This window comes from Elephantulus edwardii, unplaced genomic scaffold, assembly GCF_000299155.1.
Source record: "Elephantulus edwardii isolate Elephantulus edwardi_28Jun2011 unplaced genomic scaffold, EleEdw1.0 scaffold00032, whole genome shotgun sequence".
Lineage (NCBI taxonomy): Eukaryota > Metazoa > Chordata > Mammalia > Macroscelidea > Macroscelididae > Elephantulus > Elephantulus edwardii.
Window position 1 is genome coordinate 9,860,023 of NW_006399782.1, and position 12,636 is coordinate 9,872,658.

The window sequence follows — 12,636 nt, forward strand, 5'->3', positions numbered from 1 at the left end:
GACTCGACGGCACATAACAACAACAACAACATATAAAACTTTAAGGAACTGCTTCTTTGTAAAGTCCAAGATATTTTATTACTGTTGTAAAAGTATGAACAAGACAAGTTTGTAAATACATCATTTTCCAAGTGTACTTTTAGTGATGTCATTTACATTTCTCATGTGTTACAATCACGACCCATTACTATTACCAAATTTCCCATCACCAAACCCAAAAAATTTCCAAGGTGTTTTAAAACTTAAAACAAGTATCTTAAAATGTCAAAATTTCTGAGGCCTGTCACTTTTAGCTTGTTTTCCTATTTATTCCACTTGACTACTATCTCTCTACATTTATTATCTTTGGATCCTCAGAGCTAACAACAGTATGTGGTATACCCCAAAATTACTCAATTGATATTTCCTGAATGAGGAAATGCTATAACTAGTACCCATTTAAAGTGACCTCAGCTATAGCTTAAGAAGTAGGTAAGAAGTGAGTCTATTCCAAGTCTCAACATTTCCATTCCAGTTACAATATCTATTAGCTTGATCCCCCGACTGACCTGGCACTAGACCATTGGCTATTAGTTAGACATTTCTAGTGGATTTTAAAAAACTACTTCCAAATATGACATAGTTATGAGCTATGTACTAATCACTGGGCTTATTAAAGTTTTGTGCCTCTTTTTTTCTAAAGTTAATATCTGGCCTCATTTTCCTCTTCCTCAGTATACTTGAGCTGGAGAATGTCAGATAGTCATTTATGTGTTCTTGGAAATGACAGCTCTTTTTGACCTTAACTGTGGTTCTAAATGGATGGTGTTGATGAACTTGCAACACAAGGATCTCTGCTTTCACCGAGGCCAGAGGGTTTAGAGCAGGCATGGTAACAGAGAGTTCTTCCAGCACACAGCTACATTTCATCTGGCTTCAAGCCAGCTTTCTAAAATTAACCATGGCTAAAGCTCCCACTCCTGTGAAAACGGAGGTGTTTTTAAAGGCTATTAAGAGGATCATCACACAAAGCCATCAGACGGTCTCCTCTTTCATTAAAGAGACTTTTGGCTGCAAGATGGCCATTCCACTGTAACCCCGGTGTCTAGTTTTCCCAGCTAGTTATTATAGATGGAGTCTCTGTGACATCACTTTTTCAATACTCTTGACTTTCATGGCTTACTACAGAAAGTTACATATTTATTTCGATTTCCTTTCCCAAATATTTCTAAGAGTCCCCAGGGACCCTTCTATGTGTCTGAGTGTCATGACTTACTACCATTTGTTGGAGTTGGTGCTGGCCTTCATGACCCCAAACCCTCCGGCCAAACTAGCCTACCACAGTAGCGCTCTCGACACTCCAGTGCTGCAGTTCATTTTCATTTTCATGGTGAAGTTGGAAGTGAGCATGACATAAGAAGAGGAGGATTGCTTTTGGTTTCTTTTTTCTTACGAGTTGTGGCTGTTGTTACACGTGATCTAGGAAATCTGGACTCACCGTGACCCTATGTGACAGTAGATTTGGCTCACAGGGTTCCTGGTTATCTCTGGGGAAGCAGCAGCCTAGCACTTAACCTTTTGTACGACGGGGCTCCTTTCTCTTAGGGGTAGAGCTGTCCTAGGTCAAGGTTATGTGAGTCTTGATGATAAGGGTGACATTTTTAGGACATTGTTTTTGTTATTTCTCTCAGGAATTAACAGACCTTTTGGAGAGAGATAGCTACTCCATGACAAGAAAATTTACAAAATATTCATCTGTAGATAATGTTCCTCATGGTCTGTTGTCTGATACCTGTTATCTTTAATGGCTTTCCTAATATGCCATTGAAAAGTACTGAAAATTAAGGAGTCTCCCAGTTATTATCCACCTGGATTATTTTCTAATTTTTACTAACTTATACAGATAAAATGCAAATAGGTTTCCGAGACTGTAAACAAGACGTAAAGGCCCAGCTCTCTCTGAGAATTCAAACTGTCAGAGCCGCACAGCAAAGTGGCACAGTCTATTACAGACCACTCCGCCAGAGCTCTCTGTATGCAATTAAGCTTTATCATATTTAAAATGTCGATGGTTGTAGAGGGGCTTCCGGTCTTTTGTTCATAGGATCTCTATGAGTCATACTTAACTCAAAGGCAATCCACAACAACAACAACTGGTGGCCTAGCAGTAAGGGGCTGTACTCTGACTTGGAGAAGAACATATTTTAATAACAACCTATTTAAAGTTATTTGCATTGCACAGATTCACACTATAAGAGTGGTGGTGTTGTTTGTACTGTCAAGTTGGACTCCACTCAGAGTTGACTCTCTAGTGGGTTTTTCAAAAGGCTAAGTAGAAAGAAATAGCCCATATTTCTCTTAAGGAGAAGCTGGTGGATTAGAACCACATGCCTTCCCCTCCTGCAGTGTCCCTCCACCCTACCAAGCATGATGTCCCTCTCCAAGGACAGGTCTCTCCTTACAACATGTCCTAAGTATAGATGGACCCTCAGAATCCTTGCCTCCAAGAAGCCGCTCGGTTTAACCCTTTCCAGGATGAATCTGTTTGTTTTCCTAGCAGTCCATGGTACTCTCAATACTCTTATCCAGCACCACAGCTCAAAGGCATCAATTCTCCTTCTATCCTCCTTAGTCATTGTCCAACTCTCTGATGCATAACAAGTGATTGCAAAAACCATGGCCTATATCAGACTCACCTTAGTTTTAGTCTCCATAGAGACACCCTTGCTCTTCAGTACTTTGGAGAGGTCCCTAACAACAGACTTTCCCGTGGCAATATGTCTTTTAATTCCCTGGCTAATGGTGCCAAGAGTGTTGACTGTGGAACCAAGCAAACTAAAGCTGTGAACAATCTCAATCTCTTCACCATCCATCCTGATGATGCCAGTTGGTCCAGTGGTGAGAATCTTTGTCTTCTTGACATTGAGGCTCAATCCGTATTGGAGGTTGCAGTCCTTGACCCTCTGCAGCAAGCACTTCAGTCCTCCTTAGTTTCAGCGAGCAGGGTTGTGTCATCTGCATAACGCAGGTTGTTGCTAGATCTTCCACCAATCTTGATCCCACATTTCTCCCAAAGATCAGAAAGTTACTTTGGTGAGCAAAATATCAAACCAATGGGAGTAATATTGGCTTATGGAGAGTTTAAATCAAACCATATTATGTATCAAACCATACTGATCTTTTACTGCCAAATCCATGACTCATCCATTTTGGAGGCGCATTATTACTGAAACCTAAACAAACCTCAAGATTTCTTTTTCTTTCTTGAGAAGGCTGGTGTGCTGATCTCCATGGGCTATGTGAAATCTGTCATGTGGTTACTTTCAGCATCCACCAGCTGAGGAACAAAGTATCAGAGGAGCATGATGTTCTCAAGAAGAAAGAGATGGAATCAGGGCCCAAGGCATCTCACGGCTACGGAGGCCGGTTCGGGGTAGAAAGAGACCGCATGGACAAGGTGTGTTGAAAGGAATAAAAATTGTTTTTAAAAAAAGTACACTGAACAAATTGTTCGTTTGATGCTTAAAACTAACTCAAAACTAGAGTATTTGTTTGGGTTCTACAACAGAGCATCTGCATATTTAAAAGGATTGGTCTATTGTAGTCCCAGCTATACTTTTATATTGGTAAGAGAGAGAGCACAAGTGGATGAAGAGAGATTATGTTTGAAACAAGTTTTCTGCTTTTTGATGATTTTTATGTTTTCTGAAACTTCTATGATTATTAGGTAGCCAGTGTTCCTTTAAAAATATTCTATCTTTTGAGAGATGTTTATAGTATCCATGGTATGAGAAATATGGGAACTTTTTCAGTGGGAACTTTTCCATTAGATGCTTCCCAATTTGGCCTAATGGTAAGAGGCTGTGCTGCAATCCAAAAGGCATGAGATTCAAAATTTCCAGCTACTCCACAGCGGAAGGATGAGCATTCTCTTCCTGCATGATTTACTGCCTCTGAAAAGCTGCTGGAGCGTCAGAAATGGGTCGGTTCCAACAACTTCATATTGTGTCAGGTGCGTCCTATCTCCATACCTTTTCAACCTCTGTGCAGAATAGATCATTCAGGAGATTGGACTTTATGTAGACGACTGTGGCATCAGGATTGGAGGAAGATTCATCGACAGCCTGCATTATGCAGAAGCTACAGCCTTGCTTGCTGAAACTGAGGAGGACCTGAAGCATTGATTGTAGAATGTCAAGGACTACAGCTTTGGATATGGATTGAAGTTTGGCATCAAGAAGACAAAGATTCTGACCACTGGGCCAATTGGCAGCATCATAGATGGAGAAGAGATTAGGATTGTTAACAATTTTATCTTACCCTGATCCACAATCAACACTCATGACACCAGCAGCCAGGAAATCAGAAGACAAACTGCATTGGTAATGTTGGCCATCAGGGACTTCTTCAGAGTGCTGAAGAGCAACAATGTCAATCTAGAGACTAATGTGTACCTGATCCAGGCCATGGTCTTCACAATTACTTGCTACGCATCAGAGAGTTGGATAATAACTCAGGACCACAGAAGAAGAATCGATGCCTTTAAGTTGTTATGCTGGAAAAGAGTATTGAATATACGGACTGCCAAGAGAACAAACAGATCTCTCCTGGAGAGGGTGAAACGAGGTTGCTCCTTAGAGGCAAAACTTCTGAGACTCCATCTCACAAACTGTGGCCATGTTGCCAAGAGGGACCAGTCCTTGGAGAAGGACGCCATACTTGGGAGGGTCAGTGTAGAAGAGAAAGACCCTCGATAAGATGGATTGACACAGTCACAGGGGTAATAGGGATGGATATGTTGGAGAAAGTTAGATTATAAGGATTTAGAACAGGGTTCAGAGCTATTGTTCATAGGGTTGCTGTTAGTCGCAGTCAACTCTAAATTTACATTCAACATGTAAAGTGAAATTGCTTTGCTCAAGTGCAGAAAATTTATAAAATTCATTTCCAAGAAATTATATGGGACATATGGGATAGAGATGCTTATCAAGCTTTGTGCTGATTTTTTTTTTCACCCCAGCATAGGATTGAGAATATAGAAGGAAAGAGAAGCTTTCTACTATTTGGTTTGACTTAATCTTAGAATTATTATTTAATTCTAAGATTGACTTTATATTAGAATTATTACTTAATTATAAGATTATTCACATGTCCATACTTAAATATTAAGAGAAAATCTGTATCAATTAAAAAGGAAAAAAAAGTGGGTGGAGTAGAGAGTGGGAGGGATCAAGTTACTTGCCATCTTGGGTCACTTCTATTATTGTCTACCAGCCTCCTTCAGTTTAAAGAGTCAGTGACAACTAAATATCAGGGCACCAATGAACTTCTGAGTGCTGATAGATGAATAGGACAAAAAGATTCAGAACAAAAATAGCAGACTGTTTTTGTAAAATGCAATTCCAGCTCTTCGAGTCAACCCTGACTGATACGTCCTCATACATACATCATCTATATTTTGACAAAGATATTGCTTAAGTTTATTATTATTATTACCTGGTTTGAATATCACTTCATCCATCTAGTCTCTATTTTGAATTATAGATTCCTATTTAAGAAGCATGCGAGATGTGTGAGGATCCGGAAGACTCACCATGCTCTTCCCGTCAAACTCCTTGGCATCAACCAATGGAGACGATGACTCTACCTCAGACTGGAATTTCTTATATTCTTACGTTCAACTCTGTCATTCTATCTATTTGAGTGTGCGTGTGTCTATTTTTATCACTCTGTTCTTGATTTTCTTAGAGTGCCGTGGGTCATGAGTACGTTGCTGAGGTGGGGAAGCACTCTTCTCAGACTGATGCTGCCAGAGGCTTTGGGGGCAAGTACGGCGTTGAGAGAGATAGGGCGGACAAGGTAAGTAGCAGCACTTTCCCTATGCTGCCCACTTCAGATCACATTGGGTTTGCCAACACTCACCCTTGAATGTAGACTCACGTGCTTGTAGGGGAACAGCTCAGTGGGTGTTAACCTGTATGACTTCCCTCAGCAAGTTCCTTATCTGAGTTGGAGGTCACATACTGAGGTAAAAGACATTAATTTGAAGAGGATGATGACTCTCACACTCTGTTTAAATAAGGAATCTCTTAAATATTAAGTTTCTAATTATATCTGAATGTTGAAGAGAGAAGAGAAGACTTCCAAAGCTCTTCTTTTAGCCTAATACATTACCTAATATATTATCTAAGGAGCCATAGCAATATAGTCCATACACTTGTGTTGGACAGCTAAATAAGGCCAATGGGTCAAATCCACCTTTTTCTCTGAAAGAGGAAGTAATTTCCTTTCATAGATTAATAACCCTGGGAGCCCAATTACAGGTCACGATGAGTTAGTCAGGGAGCTTTGGTGGATTGCACATGGTTTGAATCCTCTAGCTTCTATGTGAGAGAAAGATGGTTACAGCTCTTTTTGAATTTGTCTAGCAGGTCTTCCGGGTTTTCCCGGAAGGCCCCAAGGGAAAAAAAAAAAAAAGAAAGATGGACTGTCTCCTATTTAGCGAGTTACTGCCTTGAAAACCTGTGGAGGGTCAGCTGTGAGTTGGTTTCAATTAGACAGGACATAACAAAAACAATATGAATTGGAATTGACTCAGTGACAATGGATATAAATATGTGCCTTCTAGGAAAACAAAGGTGTCAGTTTAAATATTGTTATCAGAGTGCTGCTTGGAGGCAAAGATGACAAAGCTTTAGCTCACATACGGTGGACATGATTTTAGGAGAGGCTATTCTTTGGAGAAGGACATCATGCATGGAAAGGCAGAGGGTCAGTGAAAGAGAGGAAGACCCTCAACCAGACAGATTGACACAGTGACTGCCACAAGGGGCTCGAATATGTTTGAAATTATGAGGATGGCACAGAATAAGGTGGGGTTCAAGTCTATTGTTCGTAGATAGGGTTGCTATGAGTAGTACTTAACAACACTCAACTACTACAACAAGATACACATCATCAAGGTAAACAACTAGTTAGGATTGTAATGTGTTTAGTTATAATATATTGTACTTATTTTCATAAGATTTGATATTATTTCTAAAGTGTGAAGGCTTTAAGGACATTTTTCTTATAAAACAAAAACAATGTTAAAGACAAAAATGCCAGTAAGGTTACAGGATTATAAGAGAGTAACACTGACACTAATTTCAGTTCTCAGCCGTCTTGGATCAGATCTTTGACCACATTTTAATGGGGTAGAGGAGCAGAATAGCATCTTTCCCCTTTCTCTTTTACTGCAATAAGACAACATAAGAACTGCATGCATGTCTTCCAAAATTGACCTACAATTTAGACTTAAAGATCCACTCAGGGACTAATCTGGTACTTAGCCTCGGCACTGCCTGTAAAGAAAAGGAAAGGAGAGAAAGGTAATTTTAAAAGCACTTCTGATTAAGTAGGGAGCTCGGGTGGCCTAGAGGCAAGAAGCTGAATCCTGAAGGCAAGTGATTGGAATCCACCAGCTGCTCTGTGGGAGAAGGATGGGAAACCCCGCCTCTCCCCTCCGTTTGATTAACTGCTTCTGAAAACATGCTGGAGGGTCAGCTATGGATCAGTTCTGACTCTATGGCACACAACAACAACTGATTAAGTACTTGGCTGCCACTTGAAAGGTTAACAATTCAAACCCGCCAGATGTTCTGTGAAGAACAGACCTGGTGAACTATTTCTGTAAAGATTATCCACTGGCATCAGATTGGCTACAACTCATAATCACCCTCCACTAGGTCTCTCAAGCTGTAAGTCTTCCTGGGATTAGAATGCTTGTTATATCCAAGGAGAGACTGGTTGGTGGGCTTGAACGGCTGGCCTTTCTATTAGCAGCCTGATGGAGTATGCACTGTGGCACCAGAGTGCTGTAGAGATTACAGCCTGGGGGACTCTGGAACAGTTCTTCTGTCTTGTAGGATCGCTATGATTAGAAATGACTTCTTAGCACACAACAAAGGCAGTGTTCTGTATGAGCAGAGTGTAATGTTTCATCTTGACCCCTCGTGTCTGATCTCATTGTCACATTTTATGCTCTAGGTTCCACAAACTGAATTATCTACACAATGTGAAAAATGTAAATTAAGAAACACATAGTGATTAGTTTTTAAAATGCAAAGCTTTGACTTACTTCCAGAACCCTAGTCACAGAAATAAATGAGGACACAGCTACATGGATTTTGGTAGAATAGAAAACCAGCAGGAATATCTGGGCACTAGCTGACTCTTGGTGGTGGTGATATGTGCCATGGCGTCAGAACGGACCCATAGCTGACCTTCTGGCCAGTTTTCAGAGACTGCAAATTTCAGGGGAGGAAATTGTCTGTCTTTATAGCATGGAGAAGCAGGTGGATTTGAACCACATGATTTTGGGTTGGCAGTGCAACTCCTTACCCACAGGAATCAGAGCTCCCCTGGCTGACTCTAGGACCAGATATATTAGTATTTAAGATCACCATGAAGCTCTGGGGCCCAGCTGAGAAGAAGAGTAAAGCAGGGAGGAGAAACTGTTGACCCTGACTCTTTAACCAATTTCCTCTCCTTTTCTTTCTAGTCAGCAGTTGGCTTTGATTACAAAGGAGAAGTGGAGAAGCACACGTCTCAGAAAGGCAAGGACCCTTCACCCTCACAACCCAACTGACCCACTATTGTACTCAGAGTGCGTCTTCTGAGCGCTGTCTCCAGCCCCTTTAGTTCTCACTTCTTTCTTAATCCAAATGTGTACCTGCTTCCCCCTACCTCCCACATGTTGCTTTTTATATCATTGTTCTTTAGTCACCAATGAACTTAAAAAAATTATTAAATTTTAAATTATTACGAAATAAATAAATATTATATTTGTTTAGATTTGGGAGCTCTGGTGGTATGTTGTTGTTATGTGCCGTTGAGTTGCTTGCGACTCCTAACGACCAGGGTACAACAACCCTGAAACCTGCTCTATCCTGTGCCCACTTTACTGTCTCTGACACACCCAGTCACTCTATCAGTCCATCTCATCTGGTGGCTTAGTGGTAAGGAATTGCACTTCCAACAGAAGGGTATGTGGTTCAAATCCACCATCTGCTCCATAGAAGAAAGATGGGCAATTTAAGGCCTCTGCTGGAGGGTCACCTATGGGTTGGTTTCTATTCAACAACAACCCCTTTAGTTTTAGAGATGATCCTTACATTTTAACATGCATCCTTGATTTAAATGTAAAATTACTGTTCTTCCTGAGTATAAAGGAAACGTTTTAATATAAAAATTTTTATTTTGTACTAATTTACTTGCAGAGTTTGTATAAATGGTTTTTCACATCAGATCTTTTCCATTTCCTTAACTCACCCCTCCCTCCACCCATCGAATTATGTGGTCTATGATTACCATGCTTTCCTATTCTATTCTCACCCCTCTGGTTCCCCACTGCAACTTGATCCTCATATGAGTTTTACTAGTTATTTCTAGTTTTATGTAACTATTTACTAGTTATTTTATATAACTACTTACTAGTTATTTCGGCAATAGTGGTCTTAAACAGTATTTGTCCATATATGACTGAGTTAGTTCACTCAGCATAATTCTCTCCAGGTTTTCCCAAGTTAGGTAGTCATTTACAAAATCATTGCTCCTGCGTGCTGTGTACTATTCCATCATGTGAATGTACCATAATTTCTCAATGCATTTAATTGTGGTTGGGCATTTGGGCTGTTTACATGTTTTTGTGATGGTGAATAACACTGCTATGATCATTGGTGTATAAATCTCTGTGCCTCAGATCTCATTTTCTCAGGATATCTCCTCACGTGTGATTAACTGCCTCTGAAAAACCACCAGAGGGTCAGCTATGGGTCAGTTCCAACTCAATGATAAACAACAAAAACAACAATATTCTAAGCAGTGGAATACCTAGATCATAAGGAAATTTCTATGTTAAGCTTTCTGAGGAAGCACCAAACTGTCTTCCAGACTGGTTGTACCATTTTACAATACCAGCTATTATAGGATAGAAGAATTTCTATCTTGCTACACCCTCTAAATAACATTTTTTACTTGTTATCCTGTTAAATTTTACCACCGCTACTAGAGTGAGATGGTATCTCATTGTGATTTTGATTTGCATCTCTTTTATTGACAGTGATTTTGAGCATTTCTCCGTGTATCTACTGGCCATCTGAATATCTTCCTTATGAACAGTCTTTCCATGTCTTTAGCCCATTTTGTAACTGGGTCTTTTCCTTGTGGAGGCCCTGTAATATTCTGTAAACTTTTGATATGAGACCCTTGTCAGAAATGGTATTGCCAATTTTCTTTTCCCCCAGCCAGTAGATTTTGTTTTTCACCCTTTTGGAAACAGTTTTTGATACACACTGGGATTTAATCTTTGGAAGGTCCAATTGAATTCTTTCCAGATTGCTAATTTCTGTCTGTATTTGGCAGTATCCTTTTACAATAGTCTAGGCCACCTAACCTTGATCTTAGTTTGTCTTAGGAACTTTATGGTTTTGGGCTTCACTCCGAGGTCTCTGACCACTCTTGAGTTGATTATTGTGTATGATGTGAGATGTAGATTCTGTTTCAGCTTTCTGCAATTAGCAGTCCGGTTTTAACAGCATCATTTGTCTAAGAGGTTGTCATTTCGCCATTTGATAGGATTGACTTCTTTGTCAAATATCAGTTGACCATAGATAGCTGGGTCTCTTCCTGGGTTCTCAGTTCTGTTCCATTGGTCTGTGTGCCTGTCATTGTCCCAATACCGTTCTGTTTTGGTTACTACCTCTGTTTATTAGGTTTTGAGGCCAGAGAATGCTATGCCTCCCACTTCATTTTTATTTATCAGGAGAAAACCTTTTTAAAGCTCAAATATTTCTGTATTTTACCCAGGATTTTAGTTTTTTTTCTTGTTTTCAACCCTCAGAAAATTGTATCATTGTTATTACTTTGTGAATGTTATTTAAATTGGCCAACAAGTTTATTTACAAGTATCATGGATCATCATTGTTCACTGCATCTCACGGCTTACTCTGAATTAATTTTCTTCTTCCTTTGATCATTGTACATCCTTTGATCATTGTTTTTCAGCCAGGAAGATGTCTTAATTTTGTATCAGCTTTCATTATTTCTATCACTTTGAAGATACTTCATTGTCTCTGGCATCTGTTTGTGTCAATCTAATCATCATCTCTTTGTTGATAACTATGTTCATTCTTTCCTCTAAGACTGTCTTCTTTATTATTCTATAAAAAGCAGGGGTTGTCTAGATTTTAACGCTATTTTTACTTTCTTCTGTGATATTTATTGGTCATCTTTAATCTAAGGCATACATGATGTTTTTAAATTATGAATCATAGTTACAATTTTTATCTTCAGATAGTGATTCTCCCTCTTTCTCTTATTTCTTCTACTAGGAACTACTATTACATGAGCATTATAGCTTTTCTCTCTTCCCTCCCTGTCTCTTGTTTCTCTATTTCCCTATGCTGTATTTGGGGTAATTTTCCAAGCTCTATTAATTTGGGTTTAAATTGATTAATAATTTGAAGTCAATTTAATATAAAGTTAAATTGATTAATACTTCCTTCAGTTGAATTTAATGATTGTTTCTGTTGCCCATTAGATTTTTCATTTACATTCAGGTATTTTAATCTCTAGTAATTGCCTTTGGTTCTTTTGCTAATTCTGATTGTCTTGTATTTTTATCATTTTTTTTTTTAAAAAAAACCCTTTTAAGCTTTTTCATTAATTTGAGCTTATTTATTTCGTAGCTATATTACTAACAATTCTTGGGGATGCCAGCTAATTGCATTTTATTAATCTGCCTTCTTGTGTGGCAGTATATTTCCTTGATAGGTTATAATTTTTTATTCATAAATCTACTTCTGTGAAGAGAAGAAGTATTTGTTTATGTGCCCTGAGTTGAGAAATTGTCTTATACATAAAAATTTTTGCCTTTGTTTTTAGCTGAGTTCCAGTGATTTTAATAATAATATACCATTTTATTCTTTTCTTATTTTGAAGCCTCATATTGGTATGCTATTTTTGTTACAGTAGGAATGAATTCATATCTGACTGTTTGGGGGGTTTTCAGACACAAAGACAGAGGAAGAGATTGCCTATCTTTCCCTCTGGAGTTGCTGGTGGATTCAAACTGCATGCCTTTGGGTTTCAGTAGACCACCAGAAGAACTCTGAAGAAGGCTATTTATTCTGTTGGTATTTTCCTAGGTTAGTTATAGTGTGTTGTGCTTTCAAGGTTTTGTTGTTCTTATTACATGCAGATGAGTCAAATACAACTCATAAGAATAACAGACCTGAACTCTGTTCTGTCCTGTGTCATCTTCACCGTCTCTGACACGCTTTCTATAGTCACCATGTCAATCCATCTTGTTGAGCATGTTTTTTTCTCTTTCGCTGATCATGAGCCTTTTCAAGCTTCATATTCCTTCCCAAGGAATTAGACTCTTGTATCAGCATGCTCAAAATATGTGAGATGAAACGTCACCATCTTTGCCTATAAAGAGGACCCTAACTACACATTTTCCAAGACTCATCTGTTTGTATTTCTGGCAGTCCATGAGATATTCAGTGCTCTTCTTCGACTTCACAACTCAAAGGCATCAGTTCTTCATTGGTCATCCGTAATTACTGTCCAGCTCTCAGATGCATACCAAGTGTTTGAAAAGGCCATGGCCTG

At 39.1% G+C, this 12,636-nt stretch overlaps 1 protein-coding gene across 1 annotated transcript in view; it reads left to right on the forward strand.

Annotated features, from left to right (window-relative positions):
- The window catches only part of HCLS1 (hematopoietic cell-specific Lyn substrate 1), a 54,947-nt gene that overhangs the window by 14,996 nt on the left and 27,315 nt on the right, over window positions 1-12,636 (forward strand). The window contains exons 3-5 of the mRNA XM_006884244.1: window positions 3,307-3,436; window positions 5,728-5,838; window positions 8,522-8,576. Of these exons, the coding sequence (XP_006884306.1) occupies window positions 3,307-3,436; window positions 5,728-5,838; window positions 8,522-8,576 (296 nt within the window). The remainder of the gene's footprint in view (window positions 1-3,306; window positions 3,437-5,727; window positions 5,839-8,521; window positions 8,577-12,636) is intronic.